The sequence below is a fragment of the Corvus moneduloides genome, chromosome 4, assembly GCF_009650955.1.
Source record: "Corvus moneduloides isolate bCorMon1 chromosome 4, bCorMon1.pri, whole genome shotgun sequence".
NCBI lineage: Eukaryota > Metazoa > Chordata > Aves > Passeriformes > Corvidae > Corvus > Corvus moneduloides.
In genome coordinates, this window is record NC_045479.1 from 25,365,268 (window position 1) to 25,390,876 (window position 25,609).

The following is a 25,609-nucleotide window of genomic DNA, read 5'->3' on the forward strand; positions in this document are numbered from 1 at the left end:
CCGGCCCAAGATGGCGCGGGGTCGGCGGCGCCCGCCGGCAGCGGCAGCGGCGTCCGCTTGAGCGCCCGGGTCGGCGGCGGGCCCTGCGTGATGGAGGGCGGCGAGCTGGCCGCCGAGAGCATGGAGACCCTGACCGAGCTGGGCGACGAGCTCACCCTGGGCGACATCGACGGTGGGCGCCGCGGGAAGGAGCGGGGCGGTAGGGTGGAGGCGGCGCGCGTGGGCTCCTCACGCGTGGTGGGGGGAGCGCTCGGGTCTCCCCGCGCAGGCCCGCGGCTGCTAGGGTAGGAGGCGTGGGTGGGTGGTCCTTGGATCGTGATTCTGGAGTGTTCCCCGAGTGCGGAGTGGGAGCGCAGGGTGGGCGCGCTTCCCACGCGGTACGGGCTTCCACGGGCGCGGGGGGGGAGCGGGGATCCCCAGTCCCGGCTGCGTACAGGCGGGGGACGGAGCACGTCCCTCCGGGCAGCGCTTGCCTAGCGAGCGGCCACGCGTGTCTCCCCTGCTAGGGGAGCGCTTCTGAGCGACTTTCGTGGGGCTGCCCCACGCTTGGAGTCGAGGCCGTAGCCGCAGGAAGGCGGTGAGGATGTGGGGGTCCGAGCCGCCGAGCCCACCCTCCCACTGGTGGCCGGCCTGGGACGGGGTCGGGGAAAGTGATGACCGTGTCCTCCTGCTCCTGCCGCAGACTCGCGGGGCAAGCCACACTGCCCACGTTTCCCTCGCGTTCCCTCGTGGCTCCCTTAAAGTAGGTGCTGAACGATGGCTGAAGCTGTGCCGCCACTAGTGCCTGTGGGAGGCCGAGCCTCTAAGCCATCCTGCATCGAAACAGCTCTAACTGCTTAAATTTCCCGTTTTCCGTGTCATCCTAAAACTTTACTGCATCGCTGGCACAGCTGAGATCTGTGAGAAAACCCCTGTTTTCCACCGAAGTGCAGCACAATGAAGCGCCTGCGTGTGACGCCTATTTTATGTATATTTTTGGCGACACGAAGCAGCTCCTGAAAACCCCATTTAAAATGACGTTTCTCGGTGTGGTCCGTGCTGTAGGCTGGTGGAGATGAGCTCCTGCCTTAGGTCACTGCTCTGCAGGCTGTAATCCCAAAAAGAGCTCAGTTTTGGGGGTGTCCAAAATATCCTTGTTTAGCAGCTGGGAGATAAAATTATACCAGTACTTTTAGATTTCTAATTGACACTGATTTGCCATGTAGCTTGGGGCCAAATTTATACTCCTTTTTTTTTCTTTTGTCATAAAAGAAGAATGTACCCTGTGAGAGTGCATTTGGCTTAGTTATTGCTCATAAAGTTTGATAGTGCCCATTGGAGGTGCTGTTCTCTGTTGTTTAAGCACCACGTAATGAGTTCTCAGGTTCCACACGGAAACTGAGACGAATTGATGAACCCAGCGATGGCTCCAAACTGAGGTGTGCCCTGGGAGGTGTGATTCAGAGCGATGAGTAACTTAGGAAAACGAGCTTCACTTTCCTCCCCAGCTCCAGGGGTGGATTTTCCTGGAGAAGGCAGGGGGAAGATGTATGACAATCCTGCTTTTTTTTGTGCTCCAGCATGGATTAATCTCAGGGTTTGAAATTTTGCAAGGACTTTCATTTGGTTTTTAAGTCGTCTCATGGGTGTTCCTCTCCCAATCAGACTGAGGGGCTCCTCATTACCTGTTGCGTGGATTTTGATTTTTTGTGGTGGATGTTCTCAGGGATGTCAGTGCTCACTGGGTTCATACTTCCAGACAGGGCGCAAGGGTGGCCAGGGGGCCCCAGTGCTGAGCCCAAAGGCTCTGCCTCCTGCCCTGGCACAAGCTCCTCCACCAGCCATGGGCATCTTCCTGCTGGCAAGGCGCTGCTGGGAAACATCGGAGCATGAGGTTTGAGTCAGTTGGAGGCCAAAGCACATCAGGGTTCAGGACAGAGAGGTTGTTTCTGCTGAGGCTGGGCTGTTCACTGCTTTGTGTTTCTCAGAGCATCTCCAGGAGTGTGAGGAAGAGCAGCCTCTGTGCTGGAGAGCTGAGCCACCACCTGGGAGAGGCAGCTGAAGCCCAGCCCTTGCCTTTCTGCCAGGTATTGGGATGATGAAAGCAACAGAAGCCCTTGGTGGGCTCAGTTTTGGTTTTGTAATACCTTGTTGACGTTTTTTAGCCTTGGGTTGGGCCGGGATTTTTTTTCTGCCGTAATGTCACTCTGCTTTAGGGCCTGAGACCTCTCCAGCACAGAGGGTGCAGGTGCTCTGGTGACACTGGGTTTACCACTGATGGCTGGTCCTCCAGAAGCACCTGAGGTTTCTCACAGTGAGTGTAGACACTCTGATTTCTGGGTAGGTGAAGGTGTTTTAAAAGGCAGAGATTTATATTTTGGGTGTTGGCTGTTTCTTTTGCTTTTAATTTTTTGTGTGTTGTTATTAGGAAAGCTCTTGGGCCCTTAAAAAAAGGTGGGTTTGATCCCCTGGCAGTCTTAATTCTTCAAAATTAAACTTTAGACTTGTTGCATTTAGTCAGAGTTAAGTCTGTCTTAAAGATGTGATTTAACTTGTGAGAGCAGGAGTAGTTTTTTTTATATTAAATCTACTGCACTGAACACAACATTCTTTAAAACACGCTTGAAATTTTGTTCTTATGCTGGAATTTACTCTTCCAGAGCAAATCTCATCTGATTTATGTTTATTCTCTACTTGCAGTTGTTCTGTCTGATAATGAAATAGCAATGCTATCAAACAAAGAGTTTGGGAAATAGTTTGGATTATTAATTTTATCGTGTTCAGGGTTATTTGGGATGGTCTTAGCTGCAGTCAGTTGGAATGTGGAGAGCTGTTTAATACCCATCTAGATGTTAATCTTGAAACAACCCTCCTTGCTCTGCTAGTGTTTTGTGAAAGCCAACCAAGGCAATGCATTAAAAAAAAAAATCTTTCATTCCTCTGGTGAAAAGTGGAGACAAGGGTTTGGTCCAGCTGATCCCCAAGGGTGGCTGCTGCCTCATGCTGGGGGACCTGTGCGTCTCCACTTAGTGTCAGGTTATGAACAGGTCAGGAGGTGGATGAACATCTCCTCCCAGGCTTCTCCCTCCAATAGACTCTAGTTCTTGAGAGCAGTGGTCACAGCCAGTGTTTAAATGTGTGTCAGGGTGTGGAGGGATTGCTATTGGAAGGGAAGAGTAGTAGTATCACAGAAATATGTTGAAATGTGTGTTGAGGGAGCAAGAGGCTTGGAGGAGGATTCATCCCTTTGCTCTGTTTCAGACAAAGGAGTGTCAGACAAATTAATTGGATAATGTGTGGGTGGCATTTCAGAGAGCTGAGCAAATTAATAGCCCTCTTATTGCTGGGACATAATCCATGGAAACTTCTTGTCAAAAGTTCACTGCTTCAAACCTGCTTCATAAATGACAGCAGCAACATCCTTTGGGGTTTGTGAATGAGAAAGGTCCTAGTGTAAGGAGCCCTTTGCCATTTTTTTTCCTATAAATCAGAAATCTATTTTTTGCTTCCTAAACCCATATTTATTATTTCGTTATAAGTTCTCTTAGGTTTGTGGGTCCCCTCTTTTCCTATTTCCAGAAAAAAATAAATAGCACTTTCAGAAAACCATGGAAGAGCCAGTGCAGCATGGGCAGATCCTGGGGCGGGGAAGAATGTCTGACTCCTCATGCCACTGCCTGTACACAGATCAGGGGAAGTATTCAGGTGTCTTAAGGTGCCTAATTGGATTACATTGGATTAGATTGAGGGAAGAGGAAGCTCTTCTTAGGAGCAATGATCTCTTGGTTGTGAAATGTTCCCCTCTTGGGAGAAGGCCTATAGTGTTGCAGTAGGAGCCACTTGATGTGGGCTGATAAAATCCTGGAGAAGGTGGGATGGAGAGAACCTGTTGTGCAGTGACTGCAGGCAGACAACCAGCAGAAAAAGTTATTCTGATGTTTTAAACACATGCATAGATTTCTTCTGGTACAGTTTTATAAAGTGGTGTTTCCTTCTGTGGTTTTTCCCCAAAATTTGTTATGCTTGTAAGTAACAGAAAGCTAAGATGAATTCTTAATCTTGTCTCTTCATTTTCCAGATACTCAGTGGGGCACAGTACAGATAGGGGGCTTGAAAGCTCCCAAAAAGTTGGATGGGAGAATGGTTAGTACTGGAATTGGGGAGGTGCTTAGTTTCTTCCTTCTGCAAGGGTTAGACTGAAGGAGTGATGGAGCAAGACTCTAATACTTTAGGTATATATTGGAGATTGCTTTAAGTTCTAGTCTGTGCTTGGATCTTGTTGCCTGGAAAAGTGTAGGAGGGTCTTACTTTTTGCCCTGAACAGCAGCAGCAGTGCTGTGCTGCTGGCCACCTCTTGGTCTCACTCTGGAGGTGTTGAACTGGTGTGATGTGTTCTCTGAAGGTTTTGAAGGACCCAGCGCTCCCTTCTGTGCACACACGCCGTAATTCCAGTCCTGATGTAAGTGGCGGGTGTCAAAGTATGCAGGCAATGAAATAGTGTTGAAGTAATTTTCTTCTGTTTTACAGAGATGCTGCAGTTTGTCAGTAACCAGGCAGGAGACTTTCCAGATCTGTTCTCGGATCCCTTGTGCAGCACCTTCCAGGGTGGCAGCGGCAGTGGCAGCAGCAGTGGGACCCTGGAGCCGCAGTTGCAGCGGCCCTACAGCCAGGTGCAGCTCCAAACCTTCCCGCCACCCCCTGCATCCCCCCAGCTCCAGAGCCTGCCGGTCAAAGCAGCGCAGACGACGCCTCCAGCCCCTCCACGCTCGGCCCCTGTCCTGCAGCCGCGGCCCTCACTGCAGCCTCAGCTCCAGCAGCAGGCCGTCATGCTCACGCCGACGTTCAGCTCTGCTCCCCAGACCAGGATTATCCAGCAGCCGGTCATCTACCAGAACGCGGCCACAAGTTTCCAAGGTAGTGCTTGCGCTGCTCAGGCTACAGGTGTGCCTGGTACACTCGAGATTTCAGGGTGCTCAGGCTGTGGATGTGCCTGGTGCACTTCCAGTAAGTGGCATCAGTGTTCAAACTCCAAGTGCATCCTCAGCCATGACAGGCTGGTGATCCTTTTCTTGTGATGCTGCATGTGGGGTGTCCCTTCTCCTACCTGCCTGGATTTGGAGTTTGGGAGCATGAGAAATTGTTGTAAATGAGATCTTTAGTGGTTTTGTGTGACCTTTTACCATAATTGTTGTCTTGCTCTTCTCCTCTGGCCTGGCCTTCTGCCCTATGGCTCTTGGGAGGCTTGAGAAAAATATGTCTTGAAAGATTGCTGTTGGCAACCCTGTTCTCCCACTGATGGGTGCACTGGGCGGATCCAGTCTGTCTGACATGGCAGTCTGGAATGAAGGCACATTTCATCTACTGAACTTTGGAGCTCAGTACTTGCACTGAGCAGAGACACCTGTAGGGATATTTAGTGGTGATGGGATCTTCCTTTGTGAATGCTGAATGACTTGATCCTCTTTAGTAGGTGTTGATTCTTTACGTGACAGACAGGATCCTATGGTCCACCAAGACCAGGGGGAGTGGGAAAATGCAGGTTGGATGTCCTGCATAATGCCACTGAAATAGTGAGTCCTGTTCTATCAGACTAAAGGGTTTTGGCTTTATTTTCTCTTAGCTGATCCTCTGTTCTTCCTGGAAAGCTGCTATTCTAAGTGCAGTGTCCTCTTGCAGAAGGCACCAAAGCAGCTGGAAGGTTCCCAACATGTGGGATGTGTTAGATGAATGCCGCCTACTAAGAAGCTCTGGGAAGGAGTGATGCATTTCCGGGCTCCAGGAGGGAGACCTGCATCTCTCGACCATTTCTGACATCTCTTCTGCTCTTCAGTTCTCCAGCCTCAAGTCCAGAGCCTGGTGACATCCTCCCAAGTTCAGCCGGTTACGATCCAGCAGCAGGTGCAGACCGTGCAGGCCCAGCGAGTGCTGACGCAGGCTGCCAACGGCACCATCCAGACCTTAACGCCAGCCACGGTCCAGACTGTTGCTGCACCACAGGTCCAGCAAGTTCCCGTAAGTAAAAGTGCGGAATGATGCAGGGATCCAGCAGAACAAGAAAGTGCTTTCGTGGGTCTGGTCTCCTGACTTGCCAGGGGAGAAGTGGTGAAGCTGTAGGGCGGGTGATCCTGGCTAGGATTGCTTTTGCACAAACGTTTTCAAACCTGAGAGATATTTCTAGCCAGCCTGTGTCCCAGAAGCATTTTACTTCATGCAGGTCATGTATGAGAGGCCCTGTTGTGAGATGTGATGTGACTTCTGAGCAATGCTCAGCAACCGTTTTCACCAAAATGGTAATTAAATGTAGTCTAAAATAATTTTTTTAACTTGGTACTACCAAACCCAGTTGGAAACTTTACTAGAACAGGCTCTCTTTGACTTTTGCCTACATTTTTGCAAGTCCATCACCTCTATCACATCTTATAAGGACTGGTCGATACTGGAATGTGTTCTTCCAATTCTTCTGTCATGTTTTTTTTAATATTTTTACTGTTACAGTACCATGTGATTTTTTTTTTCCCGCTCTTGTGCATCTTTGTATTAAATAAAAACGTTTGTCTATGAGACTCAGTGTGACAGAGTTGCTGTGGTTCAGTTGTACTATGCCGTCTCTGGTGTTCTCAGAGGGTCAACAAGGTATTGGAAAGAAATAAGAGCAAAATAACTTACAGTGGATTTTGGTCTGCTTGATGTTAAAGGTACAGATCTTTTCAGTGAAATTTCAGGGAGAAGCTACCATGGGTGTTTGCCAAAGCAGACTGTCCTAGCTGTGTTAGACTGAACACTCAGACAATTAATGTAGAGAGCTAATTATAGGTGTAATTGGAGAGGAGAAAGCAGCTTTTCCATCAGCTCTTTTGTGTTTTTACCTACTTGTTTGCTTCTGGTGACTGATTTGAAAACCACTGTCATGGTGGCTCCTCTGCTCCACTCCCTCCAGTGCCGTTCAAATTGTCTCCTGCCTAGAGCTTGCATTTGGGCCAATGGAAAGCAGTCAGGTGATGCAGGGTGCAAGTGAAAGAAATACTCACCCTGCTCTTTTGCCATCCACTGAGTTGTAAAGCTATTACAACTCTGTCAGTGCTTACCTCTGGCTCCTGAGATCATCAGGGAAATATGTGCCTGCTCTCCTCTTCACCTCTAACTCCTTTCAACCTAGGTTCTCGTCCAACCTCAGATCATAAAAACGGATTCCCTGGTCTTGACAACCCTGAAAACAGATGGCAATCCTGTTATGGCTGCAGTACAGAACCCAGCGCTGACAGCACTCACTGCTCCCATTCAGACCACAGCTCTGCAGGTACCCTGTGGATGTCCTTCTATCCCTCTCCTCACTGATGTTCTCTCCTATTAGTGCAAAGAAGAGATCTGAGCTTTAGTATTCTGCAGCAGTGCAGACAAGAAGGGGTTTTGAGGGCTGTTCTACACACATCCAGGGTGAATAATACTCCATTTCTGTCAAGGCTAAACACACAGGTTGTACTGTTTGGCAGCCTCCCATGGCCAGTAAGCAAAGACCAAGGGCACATTTCTGTTTACCTTTTTCTGGTATTACAAGGAGAGGAATATGACCTAAAAACTCAGTCCAGTTTTTAACTTGAAACTGAAAGCTAACTGACTCAGAGTAGCTGTGGAACTTCCTTTTGCCCCTTTAGTAGTGTCTAATAGTAGTATATTGAATGTGACAACTGGTTAAGCTGCTTTTTGGATGGCATTTGCAGTGAGGATTTGTTATAATCTTTGGAGGTGGCAGTTGTGCTTCATGGCCTCCGCTTCTAATCAACTCTTAGAAACTTATGCCCCCAAAGAAACATTTATTATGATATTGTATGTTCTGAACAGATATCTCTGTACACATATTTACTTGGGGAGATAAATTTGCAAGTGTGGACCTAAATTTTGACTTCTTTTGCAATAGCATGGTATGCTTCTTAGATGCTTATTAGCAGCCAGGCTAAAATCTTCAATTAACCTGCTTGCTTTTAGATGATGTTTTCACACAACTTGAGGCTTAAGAGATTGTGTCTATCTGAGGCATGTTTGAACACATTGAAATTTGGTGGATATTAGCCAAGGAAAGGTATAAGACTTAAATTCACTTATTTGTCAAGTTCCATCTTGAAGTGAAACTAAATTAATTTCTGGTATCCCAGTTAGAAGGCTATTTCAGAGTGAAAATTGTTCCTGTAATTGCTCATAGCTAGTTGCTCTAGGCTAGTTATTATTATGTTTGTCTTTTGACTGAAATAACTCTTACTCTCCATAGCTACTTGCTTCCCTGATCCTTGGTGTACTTCAGAGAACACAGGTGCCTTTCTAAACCCTGCTTTGCTGGATTAAGCAGTCTAAACTTTCTTTCACTACAAGTGTCCTAGGAGCCCCTCTGTGCGACTGTCCTGATGGGATTCATCATATTTTATCTCTGAGTACATACTGCTTTAGTTTGCTGTAGATGGTCTGTCCTACATCTAGATGTCCAAGTTTGAGCTTTTCACACTGCTGTATATCACTCATTAGTCTTAGTTCCTCATATTAAGGCATTTTTATAGCTTATGGATTTTTTTTTTCTTCATTTAATCAATTTCAAATCAACTGCATTCCTCAAGCCAAAGGTTGTTTTTTTCATAGTTGGATCCTTTCTAGCATTGTCATTACTAGTTGGAAGTAGTGTGGGCTGTTGCTGTTTTGATGACTATTTGTCCAAAGAAAAGGTGGATTTGGACACTTGGAGTGTAAGGATTGTAGGAACAAGGAGGAGCCTCAGTCCCTTTCTCTATTTAAGTGGATGAACAGAGCGTAGTGTTGGCAGAAGTGTTGATGTGCTTGGAGAACAAGAGATGTTCTTATTCCACAGTGACCAGTGTGGGAGCCAGAGTGACAGATTTTCCTGTGTTGCTGTGCCAATGCTTGTGCCAGCTAAGAAAGATGGAAGGAATTTGGCATCTCACATCTTTCCTGAGCTGTACCAACTTTTCCTGATTCTTTTATTTACTCCTTTTTCTTTTTGCCATCATAAACCTTACCTAAATTGGCTGATAGCTCTTGATACTTGTTACGTGTGGTCTTTGTAGACCCTCGTTGGGAGCAATGGGACCATTTTGACCACTATGCCTGTGATGGTGGGACAAGAAAAGGTGCCTATCAAACAAGTTCCTGGGGGTGTCAAGCAACCTGAACCACCTAAGGAAGGAGAGAGGAGAACAACTCATAACATCATTGAAAAGCGCTACCGGTCGTCCATAAATGACAAAATCATTGAGCTGAAGGACCTTGTCATGGGGACAGATGCCAAGGTAAAGAGGGGGAATAAATGCAAATGGGGTGCCATAAATACTTTGTTTTCAGGTGCTCATTGCGCTACCAAATGAAACATTTGGGTACACGTAGCTGTTAGTAGTATGCACATGTGTATTGGGCTAAGACTGGTGAGAATCACTTGTGCTTGATAATCGTATTCAGGAAGGGTCATCTGTAAAATATTACTTTTACTATGCTAGTGGTACTGCTTCTTGAAAATAAGCTATGCCTTATGCATTCATTCTTACATTAGGTCTAACTTAAAATAGGCTCTCTAGGTAGAATATCCAAGTGGATGTTTTCATAACTCTGCCAAACCAGATCTTGCTTCAATTAAGTTTCCTTTTCCATGGGACTGCAGTAAGGATGAGGGTTTACAGAGCTTACCAATTTATTTCCTTTAGCTATTGAGCTGTAAAAACTCTTGCATGCTCAAATATTGGAAGCTTTCTTGCACCACATATTCAGGCTTTGTTCCTACTCGCTTTACCTCATGCTGGTGGAGCAGGCAGTAGTATTCTTGATACCTTCTGTGGCTGCTGCACAAATAAGTGCACTAGTGAAGTCACCTCCTATTGCTGGAAGTGGAAGCTTACTTTTTGAAAACATCGGTAATGTGCAGTGGCTTCATAGTACTTTTGGCTTATGTTTGGAAGATAAACTTGCCCACTGCTGCTGGAAGCAAGGATTTGCATGGAGATGGCCAGGCAAATGAGGCAAGGAGGGAACTACTTATCTCAGAATTAAGTGGTGATCAGACAGCAGCTTGTTCTATCCCAGAACTGATCCACTTCATTTACAAACTATGGTACTTTCAAAGGACTATTTCTGGCTGAAACTTAAGTGTGAACTCCATTGTAATTTGGATGTTAATCTGTTTCCATTGTACTGTTTTTATAAGGTCTTTGAGAGGCCTCAGTCCTTGTGATCTTTGTCTGATACCTTGCCCACAGAGCATGCCCTGCTATTGGTTCCTTTGCAGCTGCTGAGAGGTCCTTTATACCCTTTTCTGTCACCACCTGATACAAAGGGTTGTGGTATTCCTAAAAACAGGGGTCACCCTTTGATACTCTTAATATAAACCACTTTTTGTACATTTTAATTCCTTACAGATGCACAAGTCTGGAGTCCTGAGAAAAGCCATTGACTACATTAAATACCTGCAGCAGGCTAACCATAAGCTGAGGCAGGAGAACATGGTTCTGAAGCTGGCTAACCAAAAAAAACAGTAAGTTGTGGAGGCTCTGCAGCAGAGGGGAGGCAGTCAGCATGAATGTAGGATGTATCTTGCCGTTTCTTATCCTTGACAGAGGTTCTGTCAACAGTGACCAGTCTTACTCCAGTGACAGAGCCAATCTGAGAGCTACTGTCAGGAGTCAGGGTGGAGAAAGACGTACATAATGCACTCTGATTTTTGCAGAGCTGTTGAAGGGCATTGACCTGAGCAGTCTGGTTGACAATGATGTGGATCTGAAGATAGATGACTTCAACCAGAACGTGCTGCTGATGTCTCCTCCAGCTTCTGATTCAGGATCCCAGGCTGGCTTCTCCCCCTATTCCATTGATTCAGAGCCAGGAAGCCCGCTCCTTGATGATGCAAAGGTATGTGTGACTTTAATTGCCTAATTCAAGGTATCTCCTTCAGAATATGTAAGAGCCAGAATTTAAATTCTTAGTCTCAAGAGTGGAACCAGCAGACATCTGGCAAGCAGGTCTGGAGGGCTTAGAGAGCCTTTGTAAGGATGAGGAAGGTGCATGTGTGTGTCTTACCTTTCTTTAAATTATTGAGACTATTTCCTGAGCTGTATTACCTGAGCCGTACCTTAGCTGCTGAAAGAACTGTGCTTATCCTTCAGCCCCTGTACAGTCTCTGTGGACTTACAGTGCATGTTCATGACCCAAGGAGCCCATGGCTTTCCAGGATATGTATGTCCAGGGAGTAAAGCAGGAGAACTTGGAAATGGATGATGACATCAGTTGTGGTTAATGAGACCATAAGTAATCAGAGTAACAAAAAGCTGTTAGCTGTCTTTGGCTTACGGGTTTGTTTTGTGGATATCACAGAATTGGGTATTGTGGGAGATCCTCAAAAGAGTAAGGGCAGCAAAGGTTAATCCTAGCCTAACCCAGGAATACAGTTAACACCTGAAATGACTGGACACAGAAGGAAGTTGAAGGCATTCAAATATTTCAGCCTTATCTTACTAAGCTAGGAAAAGCTTTACTGGAGTTCTTGCTCATCTAGAGCTCAAAAGCAAATTTATACATGTTCTGTTTCTCCTTCTTCCCTAACCCTTTCTTGGCATAAACATTTTTTGTGCTCCAGAATGGTAAGCATTGGGTTTTTTCTCCTTTTTCTCTCCATTCCTATTCCCCTGAAGGTTAAAGATGAGCCCGACTCTCCTCCTGTGGCACTTGGTATGGTGGATCGCTCTCGAATACTCCTCTGTGCTCTCACATTCCTTTGCCTCTCCTTCAATCCACTGACATCCCTCCTGGACGCTCGAGGAACCCCCGAGTCCGACAGCCTGGTGCGCCATGGCTCTGGCAGGAACGTGCTGACAATTGAGTCAGGTAAAGAACTAGGATGGTTTGGGCCATGGAAGGTGTCCAGCCTTACGTGGTCTCCCTAAAAGCCACCTGCAGCTGCGACGGCTGCCGGTCACGAGGTGGACGCTCGGTGTGGTTCATTAGGATGGGTTTGTGTGTTCAGGGAGTTGTATGACCTTTGTTTAGTGGGTGGGGAGGGGCAGTAATGCAGGGCAGGGCGTGGAAGGGGAGCCAGCTTGGACATGGCTCCAGTTCACATCCAGTGTTCTTCTTGCATAAAACCAGCCATGGCTCAGAGTGCTGAGGTTGAGGCAGCACTGATTTGTAGCCCAGCAGCCTGGGCTTTTGGCGTAGACCCTTGAAAAGTAGTTCAGGATAAGGGGCGTCCTCCTGTCTTTACCAAACTTTGAGGCATGTTCACACTTTGTTTTTAAGGTAACTGATTTTTGTGACTTAATAATAAAGTATTACTACACCATTGCTATGGAGTCTTGCAACTGGCTTGTTGATACACTCATTCCATAAAATTCATAGTTAAAAATACAGCTTAGGAGAGGGTGGGGGATGCTGTAGGCAAGCAGTTGTTTCCCTGACTGGTAAGTATGGTTCCTCAGTGTTGCTTTGTAAATTTAACTAAGATCAGAAAATGATACTGGAGTATTGAGTACCTGTGGGTGTGTTTTACAGAAAAATCAGAAGACAACTCCTGGAAAATGAAGTGCTGATTCATTTTTTTAATACATCAGTCTTGTAAAAATAATCATTTAGTTGGGAATGTTGAGGGTTGAGTTTGGATGAAGAGGTGTTGGTATATGTGTTTCCTGATTGAACTGCAGTCTTTGCAAAAGCTGATTAAACATGTGGCATGCATACCCAGACATCCTTCGGGGTCTGTGCTCATCATGTTGCCAAGCTTTTGGTGTCCAGGTTAAAATTTAACTTTCCCTTTTGGGATATCCATTGTAGATGCAGCTGGTTGGTTCGGTTGGATGATGCCCACCCTAATCCTGTGGCTTGTGAATGGAGTGATTGTACTGAGCGTGTTCATAAAGCTCCTTGTGCATGGAGAGCCGGTGACCCGGCTGCACTCGAGGTCCTCGGTCACCTTCTGGAGGCACCGCAAGCAAGCGGACCTGGATTTGGCACGGGTAAAGTTGACTTGGCGTTTTGCATCAAATGCATCTTTTAGGTGGGATTGTGGGTAAATGTTTCCCAATGAGGCAGTGGCTTGGCACTTGCAAGAGCATGGTATTCCTTGAGTGGGTCATCCTGTCTGATTTCAGAGAAGCTGTTGCCAGCAGATTGTTCTGAGCAGATTGCTGTCCTCCTCAGCCTAAGTTAGTGAGGCATGGAAGCAGTGGAAGAGGCTCCTCACTTCTGTCCTTGTTCCTAGCTACTGCATCTTGTATCAATTTTTGGCAGCAACATCTTGGGTTTTGTCCAGAATCTGGCCTCTGCTCTGTCTGTCCGTCTGCTGTCCTCCAGCCTCTTGGAAGTCCTCTTTATTGCTGAGGAAGCATTTGGCTTTTGATATGGGGACCCTGAAATTTCCATGGTGTTTGACAAGGCAGGGAGCTCTTTTCACTTAGTGCTGCTGTATCTCACAGGCAGTGCAGGATCAGAACCACGTGTGGAAAATATGTGTAGGGCCAGATTTCAAGCCAGTGTAAACTGCTGTTATGTTTTCAGTTTCTGTGTTGATGTCCCTCTGCCAAAGATCTTGTCCAGACTTGCAAGTGAGTTCGTCTTCTCAGTGCCAAGGAGGTCCCAAAGTGTGTCTGATAGTGATTTTTGTTGCTGAACCTTTCATTGTGTTATTTGCAGGGTGATTTTGCTGCAGCTGCGTCAAACCTGCAGACTTGCCTGTCGGTACTCGGACGAGCACTGCCAGCTTCCCGCCTGGATTTGGCCTGCAGCCTGTCCTGGAACGTGATCCGCTACAGCCTGCAGAAGCTGGCACTGGTGCGGTGGTTGCTGAAGAGGACTTCTCATCAGTGGCGGGCTAGGGAGGCCACTGCAGGATTCGAGGATGAGGCCAAGACCAGCGCTCGGGATGCGGCCCTAGCGTATCACAAGCTCCATCAGCTCCACATAACAGGTGGGAGCAGAGGTGGCAGATCTGCTGTCTGGTTTTCCCAAATGAGGAGACTCGGAGCTGACCCTGGAACATACAGGGAGAGCACTACAGCCTCTCTCCTCTGGGAGGGCTGTGTTAGAAATTAGCCTGACAAATTCTGGGACCGCGTATTAAAACACAACAGGTTCATGTAATAAAAGAACTCTGTAAGAACAGCTGAAACAACTGCAGTGTAAGCTTCTCATGTCAACAGGTTTTCGTTGTTTCTTTAGGAAAGAAGCCCTGCAAATTATGGTAGTATTTAGTAGCTGGTACTACTGATTAAAAATTAACACTTTTCCTTCTCCTCCTGGTACAGGTAAACTTCCCTCCAGCTCAGCTTACTCAGGCTTGCACATGGCATTGTGTGCTGTGAATCTGGCCGAGTGTGCAGAAGAAAAAATCCCACCCAGCACAATGGCAGAAATCCACCTGACGGCTGCAGTTGGCTTGAAAACCCGCTGTGGAGGCAAGCTTGGCTTCCTAGCGGTGAGTTGTCTTATCTTCCCCGATCACACCCTGAAGCAGAGATCTAGGAAAGCCTGGAAGCTGGCACTGCTGTATCTTGGAGAGGGCAGCTGCTAGCACTACAATTATAATATGACCTGCAATTATGATACGAGCTGTAATCATGATACGACCTTTGTCCTTGGTGGTGCTGCTCTTTCCCTAGATACTGTTCTCAATCTTTTCCTCTCCTTTCACCAGAGCTACTTTCTAAGTCAGGCTCAAAGCCTGTGCAGCTCAGAGCGAAGTGCCATTCCTGACTCGTTGCGTTGGCTGTGCCATCCCCTGGGACAGAAGTTTTTTGTGGAGCGAAGCTGGACAGTGAAGTCTGCTGCGAAGGAGAGCCTGTACTGCACGCAAAGGAATCCTGGTGAGATGTGTGTGGCATCCCAGCACTTTGAGCCTGGCAGTCTCTCCGGTCTTGTCTAGGACAAAAGTGGGTGTCATGTCTGAGAGCTTGTTCTTTTCTGCCCAACCTGCTTGTGGTTCTGATGGGTGAGAGGGCATGAGGAGCTGAGGTGTCTCCTCAGCCTGCAGGGTCTGGCTTGCCTCCCTTTGTATCCTGCGCTGTGTCATACTGCTCATCGCTTTATCTGCTCGAACACAGCCCAGAGGCGGCCCTGAGTGTCTGGGGAGTGACTTTGGGGTGACTAAGGTTTATCCTCTGCAGAGCAGTGTCCTCACTGTTTTGCTGAGAGGCTGAAGTGCCAGAGGGATCTTTGGCCAAAGGCTGCAGCTTTATAAGTGGATTAAAAGGATGAAAAAGACCTAAAAACTTAGTCTTTATAAATCATTGCATTAGTTCCTCAAGATCTTCCCTCTACTATTCTTCCTCATGCTCTTTCCTACGTTTTAGTTCTTCTTTCTGGGTGTCTTGGGAGGTTTCTACAAGGATATGCAAGTTAAATGGTTTTGTTTATCCTTCTCCTCTAGCGGATCCCATTGCACAAGTCCATCAGGCATTCTGTGAGAACCTGCTAGAGCGAGCGGTGGATTCACTTGTGAAGCCTCAGACTAGGAAAGACGTAGCGGGACAAGAGGAGGAGGAGTCGTGGTGAGTATGTGTGTCCCACTGGGCACTGCTGGCCACAGCAGCAGACTCTGAGGCAGAGCTTGTAACCACTGACTGAGTGCTGTGGGGCAAACTGAGTGGTTAGTCCTTGTTAAAGGCTTGGAATGACTATGTTAGTCTGACCACCACAGTTTATTAGCAGAGCAAGCTCTGCCTCTTTGTATAAAACCTCTTAAGTCAAAGGTGAACCTGGGTGTGGTGGGGATTTCTGGTGTTAGCTGGGGTAATACTGGTTGATTCCTCAACTGAATGGAAGGCACTTTCGCTGCTGAGATAAAATTTAATGTTCAGGAGCACTAAAATTAGCATGCACCTACCTCTGCTATAGACTGGGACGTATGTCCAGGGCTTTCAGAGTGTGAAGGTCTGGCATGTCAGAGAGTGAACCCAGCAGCTTGCTGCTTTGTGCATGAGTGTTCTTCTGACTGCAGTGCAACATTTACCGGCAGTAAAGAATCAAACAGACGTGTGGCAAGAGGAGGAAAGATGATGTTGGATGAAATTGTCATTGTCTCTAAGCTCTTCGACCAAATGAAAGGGGAAAATAGGTGGAAAACAGTACCTTTTTGTACTGAACCATGTCCAGCTTTCTCCTGGACTCCACAGGAAGCAGAACCCCAGCCTTTGCTAGTAATTCAGCACTGTTTCTAGCTGATCTCCAGATTTTCTGGTGCCAGGCAAATGTTACATACATATATGGTAAGCTCTATAAGGATCCTGTCTGCAGAAAGTGTGGGTAAAAGCCTCAGATAGGAAGATAACCCGGTTTCCCTACCTGTGTAAGGAAAATACTGTACCCTTAGCTTTGGGTTTTTTTCTAATCTCATGTCTGTTTCCTAGCAGAGAAGGAGCAGCAGTTTGGTTTAATTGCTTGTGATCAGATGCTTCTGTTGATGAGAGAAGGTAGCAGGATTTAAATAAGGGAGGTGGATTGTCACTATACTAGTGGGAGTCCTGTTTCCTCATGGGAAGAACTAGCTTTAGTAAAATAGCAAACTTTTTTGTCCCCTTCTAGGGGTGGGAGCTCAAGATCTTCATCTGTAGCATGTCCCAGTAAATTAGGTCATTGCTGCATATGCTATTTTCTCTGACCAGTGCTGTGAACATGCTATCACTTCCATTCATATGTATTTGCATATATGCAAATAATCAGAGAAGTGTAGTTCAGCCTCTTTTGGAGGCAGTGATTGAAAAGGAGCCTGTAAACAACTTGTAACATATGTCTGTGTTTGAGGTGAGACTTGAGGTTAAATCTAGTTCTGTGCTGGTGGTCATGAAAGGGGAGATGTGAGGCTGCTCCTTTTGGAGCATCGCTCTGCACTTTACTCTTGGGGTGGTCTCTTCAGTCCAGCAGTGTTGTGTTACTTGAAGAGCTTGAACTCTCTGTGGGCTTAATGGGTCAGCACTGTTTAAAGATGACTTGTGAACGAGTAGTGCCTTGGTATCTTCTGTTTGACAGCATAGCAAAGGTCTGCCTTGCTTCTTGTTTCAGTGAATTCTCGGGTGCCATGGAGTACCTGAAATTGCTCAACTCATTCTTGGACTCGATGGGAAGTGGAGCCCCACCTTTTGCCAGCAATTCTCTACTCAAGTCTGCCCTGGGTAAGTCTGGCAGACCTGAAGCTCTTTCATCCGCAGGATCTACTGCCAATACAAATTCCCGCTCCCTACCACCTCTCAAACTCCAGTCAAGGATAAATCCAGTCCTTGGAGTGAGGCCTGATTGCATGCCAGTGTGGTACCACCGCTCAGACTGGAAGAGAGTGATTAAGAAGGCTTGTAAATTTGGCTCTGTGTTGTAATGCTGAGTGCCCAGCTGGGATTGCTGCTATTTGTATTGTTGGGCAACATTTTATTTCCAATCTGAACCCTGTGCCCTCACCTGAGAGCTTGCTCCTGGCAGTGCAAAGCAAGAGGAAGGGTGGAGCATATAAACAAACATAGCAGCATTACAGTTGAAGTACAGGAAGGGTTTTTTTCCACTTAATTACCTATTGAACTGGGTGGCCCCCACTTTCACAGTAGCTGTGAGATATATTCCTCAATCTCCAGAGACCTGCAGCCTCTGCTCTGGGCATATATGGGGAGGTGCTTGTTTTGGTCCCTTGGTGTATATCTAGTGGGACAACAAGGGCTGCAGAATCCCTCTGAGCCATGGGCTCATCTGGGCTGGGTTGGTAGCAGGCTGCTGGACTATTTGTCTTGCTCGGTGTTGGTACAGACAGCACCTGGCAGCTCACTGGGATGCTGGTGGAGCTTTACACACAGGCTAACTGTGCTGTACCTAAAATGTATAGAGCAAACATAAAAGGAAAACTAAATAATTATTTTTTTTAAAGAGAAGTCTGTGTTTAGGTCAATATTGTCATGGAATTGAAAGGCAGGTTAGAGTAGCAGAGCATAAGTCTTTTTGCCCTAAGTAGGCTTTGGGAAGTTTTTGAGGGGATGTTAAATAATGAAGGAAATTATATAGGGAACCTGATGGACTGTCTTGATGGTGATTAGTGCCAATCACGAGTGTATGTATGAGTGGAGTTGTTATTTTGGGGGGGTGAGTGGAGATCATTGACAGGAAGGAAGTCAACAGTTTCTAGACAAGTTGGTAGGGTAAGTTCTCATTGACAAGATACAAATATGCCGTCCAAAACTCTGCTTGCAGTCAGATGTAGGGCGTTTGCATGCTGCCAAGTTCCTTTGTGTTCTTGCAGCACATTTCAGCGTTCACATGGATGGCTGAGTTCCTGTGGGATCAGTTTGGGCTCATTAGCATCAATTCCAGCAGAAGGCGCTGGCAAGGGCCCGCGATACCTGTCCTCTTCTCCCAGTGTGAGGGAGCCGGGTGTGCTCTCCTGGGCTGCAGCTGATGGTTCTGTTTTGCAGGTCCCGACGTGGTGTGCCGGTGGTGGTCAGCAGCCGTGGCTATGGCAATTGCTTGGCTCAGAGGGGATGATGCAGCTGTGAGGTCACATTTTGCAGAAGTGGAGCGCATGCCAAAATCCTTGGAGATGTCCGAGTGCGTAGGCCTCATACACTTTTCAACCTCCTGCTCCTTCTAAACAGGGGTGACTCCTTCCCCTAATGCTGTCCTGTAGGGTCACACCTACCTGTGCTCTGGAGCTGCATGTCTCTTGTGCTCTGCTAGTGCCAGTGTGCTCAGCAGTTCATGTGTAGGTCAAGGCTTGCAGACTGATAGTAAAGCTGTGGACTGGAAGTCATGGTCGTAGTTGCTTCTTTTGGGATGTCTTTTGGCTTTGTTCTAATTGCACAGTCTCCCACATTCCAAAATCAAGCAAAATTCACATGGTGATGGAAAGGATGGTGTCACTATCTCTGTTCTTTTGCACTAAAGAATCTTTGCCAGCTTCCTCTCATTCCTCTGTGCAGTCTGTGTAGGTGAGGAACAATTGCTGTCTTTTTTCTGTCTAAGGAATGATGGTATCTCTTGAAGGTGGTAGAGTGAAAGCTGATGTTGTGGCAGCATGACATGGTATTGCTTGAAAGCAGCCTGCTTTCTGTTTCAGGAATGCCCTGGTGAAAGCCACCTTCTACATGTGTAAAGCCATGCAGGCCTCTCTGTCTGGGAAGGCAGATGGACAGCAGAGCTCCCTGGGTCACTGTGAGAGGGCCAGCAGTCACCTGTGGAACAGCCTCAACATGAGCAGTGGCACATCCAGCACTGTCCTCAACAATGTAAGCATTATAAGCCCAGGATAACACGTGGTCTGTCTTGGTTGTAAGGTTGGTCTTGCTGCAGGTGTGTCACTTCCCTGTTGTAGCTGCATTCTCCATTCACTCTGTGTGTCATGGGGGTAGAGGGGAGACTTCTTCCCTATCCTGCAAAGGGCATTGCCATTGTTCTGTTTCTTCTGTATGAGGGAGCAGAGCCACAAGTATGGTGTCATCTCCCCAGGCACAGTCTCAGCTCTCATTCCTCTTGTGCCAGTAGCTGTCACCCCTTCCTGGTGCTTTGACCAGTTTGAATTTGGTCCTGCATAGATGGAAAGTATCCATCTCTCTCCTCCAGGTCAAGTTGGTGATACCTGTAAAACAGGACGTCACTAAGTTGAGCCTGCTCTGTTTCAGGCCACTCTCATGAGTGTTTGAATCCTCTGACACAGAAGCGTGACTATGCTGTGCTACTCCTGAGTTTGTGTGGGGCTTGTTTCTCTTCTTTCCAGGATTACATAAAGCTGGAGCTTCCCTCCATGGCATATGGGACGTGGTTCTGGTCCCTCTCGTCGTTGCTGGGTGGCAGCTGTAGTGCATTGTAGTTGCATTGCATGTTGTGGCAGTGACTGTGCAATGTTTCTGCAGTGCAGTACAGAGGCACTCTCTGTTCAGCAGCACAGGCAGAGAGCCCTCCCAGAGCCGGGAGCGGTGCTAGGGGGCACCAGTAGATGGGGAAGAGGGGTTTGGCAGCTGCTGTCGGCTGTGCCAAGACTGCCTCTTTTTTCTATGCAGGTAGCAAGGCTGTCTTTGCTGTTTTCCACTAGTTAGCGTCACCGTTTGGGCAGGAAAGCCTTTGCAGAAGGCTGTGTGTCTGTGGGATCAGTTTGAATTTGTTAGCATTGATCCCAGTGAAAGGTGCTGGCAAGGGCATGTAACATTGATGCAATGTGCCCTTGGCACATGTTTTCTTGACCTCTTGGTTGAGAGATGCCACTTGGGCGAAACGCAAAGGCCTGCTCCCTTCAGTGCATTGTGGGGGGTGACACAGCGGGGAGGGCAGGGGAGCCCCCAGGTAGGCAGGAGGTGCTGTGGCTGCCTTCCCAAGGGCCGTGCCAGCAGCCATGGAGCTCATTTCGTGCCCAATGCTGTGTGTTACTAAGCGTGTGTGCCTGGGCACCTTGGCTCTTGCAGATGATCCAGCTGCTGGCCTGTGACTTGCTGCTCTCCCTCCGCACCAGCCTGTGGCAGAAGCAGGCGAACGCCAGCCAGGCGCTGGGTGAGACCTACCACGCCTCGGCCCCCGAGCTGACGGGCTTCCAGCGCGACCTCGGCAGCCTGCGCAAGCTGGCCCACAGCTTCAGACCCGCCTACCGCAAGGTGATGGCTCACCTCCCTGGCCCAATCCACCTCCAGCTTACCTATAGCCCTTCCTGGGGGTTATGGGAAGCTGCTGCCCTTGGAAACATAGGGTGTATGTGGGCTTGAGTGGTTTGGACACTTGGGGTGGGATGGTCTTCCACTACTGGCTTCCATACTTTCTGTTGCTGGGTGATGAGGGAGGCTCCTGTGGAAGTTCAGTGCATGTGGGGAAGTACTCACTTTAGCTTTTGCATAGAAAACCATCAGCACATCTGTATTGCCAAATACCATGGCATCCTGTCTATGAAGGTGGCTTCAGACTGGGTCTGTTCCTCTGGGGAGTGTGGAAGAAAGCTTCTGCAGCCGTGCTGGCTCTGCTGATTAGCTGGAGGGTCAGAAGCCTTCTGCATCTGTAGATCCCTGGATGCTTTTTTGGACATTTTCCCCCTTCTGTTCAGTTATCTAGTTATAAGCCTCTGTAGAGGAAGTATAGTCTAATACTTGGACACGAGAGTTGTCCTGGTATTGTCCAAATTCTGGATTTTAAAGTTTGGTGCTGTTATCAAAGCACTGCACTAGCAGCCTAGGTTGAGAATCCTGTCTGGACCACAGCGCCAAAGTTTGTTCTCCAGTTTTCCTACCTTGTTTCCTGCTCTCAATCCTCCCCCTTTCCAGGCCACTCACAGTTAGGTGTCAATTTTTTTTTCCCCTCCTCATGGTTGCCCTGACCTGCAAATTCTCCAGAGACAGGTGGAGAGATGAGGGAGGAGCGTGGAAATGGGGTCTCTGTTTTTGTCAAGGTGTCAGTGCTCCGCTCTTGAAATGCGGTGGCTGAGGGATGACAGAAGTTCAGCCGCAGCGTCGTCCCTGTGCCAGCCCACCTCTCATCTTCTATCCTGCCTTCCCTTCCAGGTCTTCCTCCACGAGGCCACGGTGCGCCTGATGGCGGGTGCCAGCCCTACCCGCACCCACCAGCTGCTGGAGCACAGCTTGAGGCGGCGCACGCCCCAGAGCAGCAAACAGGGTCAGTCCTGGGGCCCAGGCCTGTGGGGCTGGGAGGGGGCAGCCCTTGGGCAAGGTGTGGGGGCATAGATACAACCTGCAGTGTCTTCTGCTGTGTTTTGTTATTGAGCTGCCATCAGCCTGTGGCTCAAACAATGCTTCTGCCATGTTCTCTACAAGCCAGCTAACGTGGGCTGCCAGCCCTGGGCTGGAGGTGTCGGCGAACAGGCTGGAAAACATTTTCCTTCATGAGGCTACACGTGCACAAAACTTGGCAGTCTGGGGTTTGGAGCAGTCAGTGCAAAGGCAGGAGCTGGGAATTCTAAAGGGAAGAGCCAAAAGATGAAGGATGTAAGGGAATTGGCAAATGTGCATGCCAATGTTGGGATGAGCCCTAGGAAGTGAACTGAAAGGAACTGTCTCTGTAGAAGACAGGACTGACAGTTCCTACCTGACTCTAGCTCAGTGCTCTCTGCTAGCCTAAAGGCCTTCAGGGTGCCCCCCTGCTCTTCGCTCAGCCAGGGGATGCCAGCCAGAGAAGCCTGTGCTTGGTGGTGGCAGTTGAGGGCCCATGTGGTGGGATTTTCTCATGCAGGTGGTAGCTCTATTTTGAGTTTTTCTCTTTCCTCTTTGCCCATAGGTGAACTGGACACACTGCCGGGCCAAAGGGAGCGAGCCACAGCCATCCTGTTGGCCTGTTGCCATCTCCCCCTGTCCTTCCTGTCCTCGCCGGGCCAGCGAGCGGTGCTGCTGGCCGAGGCCGCCCGCACCCTGGAGAAAGTGGGGGACAAGCGCTCCTGCAACGACTGCCAGCAGATGATCGTCAAGCTCAGTGGGGGCACGGCCATCGCTGCCTCCTAACACTGGCATGGGGTCCCTTTGTGCAAAGACAGCCTGGTTGAGTGTCAGCCTGGACTTCCCTTCTGGAGCTTAGAAAAAGTGCTAGGTTAGGGCTGTGCTGGTGGGATCATGATGGGGTGGGAGAGGGAGGGAGGGGTTTGGGTTTGATTTTTTTCTAAACTTGCCCCAGGTTTAGCTTTACTAGCCTCCTTGGTTGTTCTCAGGCACTGCAGCAGGAATCTGTCTAATTGTGGTTTTTGTCACTATGCCTGGGGCTGTTGAGAAGTGCTGCCCCGACACTAATCACCTGTCCCTGCTTGGGAGAAAAGCCCACAAGCCCACGCCACAGAGAAGTGGCGCATCCCGTGTCTGTCCTCAGGGGTATTTTGTTCCCTTTCCAAACACCTCTGCAGAAAGAAATGTCTGGGGAGGGCAGAGGATCTGTTCAAGCCTTGTTCCATGGGGCTGCTGGGGCCTGTTCCCAAAAGAAAGGGGAAGGCACCAGCTTTCCTTGAGTTGTGTGTCAGGAAACTGAAGCCCTCTAGACCCAACTTACCTAGGTGCTCTGGGAGTATCACTTGGGGCCAGTACTGCCCAGAAAATTTCTCTACAGTTTTTATACAGGTTTTTTTATAGGAGTGTTTGTGGCTTTACAAAAACATGGGGAACAATGCAGCAGATTTCCCTTCCCTTCTGCTTCATGCGTCTTTTCCTGTGATAGCTGCCTCCAGTTTTCAGCAGGGGGTGGGTTTGTAGCAGCCTGCAACAAGCAGAGCCTGATAGAAGACCTTGGCATCCTGGGTCATCTGGTGCTGGGTGGCAGCAGAGGTGGACATGCTGTGCCCTGCACTTGGCATGAAGGGTGAATGCTTCTCTGGTGCCTTTTTGTTGATGCAGAAACAATTTTTAGAAACAGGTTTTTTTATTTTACTCACCTCCCTGTCCCAGAACTTGTCTTCAGGTGTTTCTCCTTACCTTCTCCAACTGCTCCACAGCTCCTGCAGGATTTGGGAGGCACTGGTTCAGGGTGCAAGTCTCCCAGCTTTGTTACCATTGCTATTCTGAGCAGTTTGACTTGCAGGTGTTGAATTGCCCATGACTTTCCAGGAGTGGGAGGTGGATTTGGGACAGGGAGGGAACGGTTTGCCCTCTTTCCCTCTGCCTTCCCTGTTGCATCTCTCCAAAGAAGTGAAGAGTGGTTGCCCTCTCACATGTGCATATGTGGAAACCAGCCTTTGCCAAGTGGGCATCGCTGTTTCAGCAGTGTGTACAGCCAGCATGTTCTCCATGTTGGCAGCTCGAAGCATTTAGATACAGGCAGCCATCCAAACCCATCCTGTCCCAATCAAGCCTGTGCTGCCCAACTCCTGCAAACTTGGACTGTTTTGCAAGAAGCTTTTACGTGTATCCAGCAGAGAGGCATGAGCTCCTTCAAAATGAGAGGAGAAAGATAGGGGCTTGTGGTTTCTCTTTACATAGGGTCTTTTGGTATTTGGGAGGATCATTTCATGTGCTACAGTAATTGAACACAGGTAACACTAGTCCTGGAGTTGCCTGGCTTCAAGAAGATAGAAACTGGGACCAGGAGAAACCCATCTCCCAGCAAAGCCTGTTCCCAGTGATTGTGGTCTGTAGCTGTGGACAAAAGCATGGGGACCAGAAGGTGTTTACCTCCCTCCCCCACTTTATTTGGGGAATAGCTGGTGGACACCCAGCTGCAGTGGCTGGTAGCCTGAGCTTCTTGTCCTACTGGCAGGGGTGTCCCTTGCTTCCCAGAGTCGGTGGTTGGAGGAGGAGCTCATTGTTTGAGGGGAAGAGGTTGCTCTCAAGAGTGTCTGATCAGTGTAGGGGATGCTCTAGTGGCACCAACTTTGGCTTTGAGCAAGTACCCTAAGTATGCAGAACAGCTCTTGAGTTTGCACACATTTTGATTGCCCATTCCCAAGTTCCCTAGCTTATCAGTGATCCTGTTTTGGAGGGTAGATTGCCTCTTTTTTCATCTTCTGTGGCTCTCATGCTGTTTTCATTGTCATGGGGTTTTTTTCCTAAAATACAGAAACTCCTTGCCTGTGGCAACCTCTGAGTTATTTTGCATTTCTCTAGGTCTGCATGCAGCACGTGGGAAGTTCTGTGCTTTAGTAAAATGGGAGGTAAGGCTTTGGGAAAGCAGTGATGCTGAGGTTTCACTCTGTCACTAATGGTAGTCTGAGCCCTGGGGGCTGGGTGGCAGGGAATACTGGCTGGGCCAGGAGCTGGGAGAGGCTGTTGGGCTGAAACCCAGGTAATGAATAGCATGAACCACCGAGGGTCCTAGCATGGCTGGTATGTCTCTGCCCCCTCCAGAGCGAGGGATCTTTGCCCTGTTTTTTCTACACTGTTCAAAAATTTGCTGTCCATCTGTCCCTACAACTTTTTTTGTATGTGTGTGTATATACTGTAACTTTTTGGTTTGTGGTTGGGAGGAAATTGTTTTATGGATTATGTGAGAAAAGTCTATTTATCCACATGGAGTTCAGAGTAGGGATGCTTTGTGATATGAGATGCAACTGGTGATGGGGAGGTTCCCCAGGGAACGTATCTGCTGTCTGAAAACCCTGTTCCAGGGCTCCTCAGCATCTGTTACCTAATAAAGACGAATGTTACCACCACCTCCCACCTGCCCTCTTTCTCTTAGCTCTGTTCGTCCCACCCAGCAGCTGCTTCTAAGCAGAGGTGAGCTTGAAAAGTCCTTTAGAGCCATAAAACCTCCCCGGTGCCTCGGGAAGCTGTGTCAGTCCTTTGTCCAGATAACCTGGAGAACAGAACTGCACGGCTTGCGATGAAAGACAGTCCCTTGGTGGAGCAAGTGTGGTGTCTCCATGCTCCTCTGGAAGCAACTCAAGAGGATGATGGCTTGAGCAGAGCCAAGGAAGGTGGAGCTGGGCCAGAAGCCTGCAATTTTAGGAGCTTCTCTATGGAAGGAAGGCTGTTACCTGACCTTGCTTTAGAACAATGTCCTTTTGCTCCATCTCTTTGTTTCTCTGCTCCCCCTGGTAAAACTCTGTCAGAACCATTAAACTTCAGACAGAGGCAATGTGTTTTTTGTGCAGCTGCTTGAAGGGTTTTGCAGTTGGCCCTGGCAGCTGTGTTCCCACCATGTCCCCCATCGCGGGGGGTTCCCCAGGCCCTGTGGGGGAGTGGGCTTTGCACCCTGCTGCCCCTGGGGAAGGTTTTGTGAGCAG

At 48.4% G+C, this 25,609-nt stretch overlaps 1 protein-coding gene across 1 annotated transcript; it reads left to right on the forward strand.

Annotated features, from left to right (window-relative positions):
* SREBF2 (sterol regulatory element binding transcription factor 2) lies at window positions 1-25,043 on the forward strand. Its single transcript, XM_032107800.1, is given in 19 exon segments — window positions 1-172; window positions 4,507-4,893; window positions 5,810-5,991; window positions 7,136-7,276; window positions 9,048-9,269; window positions 10,386-10,505; window positions 10,696-10,875; window positions 11,655-11,847; window positions 12,790-12,971; window positions 13,648-13,921; window positions 14,259-14,428; window positions 14,648-14,816; window positions 15,380-15,500; window positions 17,011-17,120; window positions 18,399-18,531; window positions 19,040-19,208; window positions 20,379-20,564; window positions 21,459-21,570; window positions 22,189-25,043. Coding segments are annotated over 19 exon segments (3,354 nt in total). The 5' UTR covers window positions 1-90; the 3' UTR covers window positions 22,410-25,043.
* Window positions 25,044-25,609: the final 566 nt, after the last annotated feature.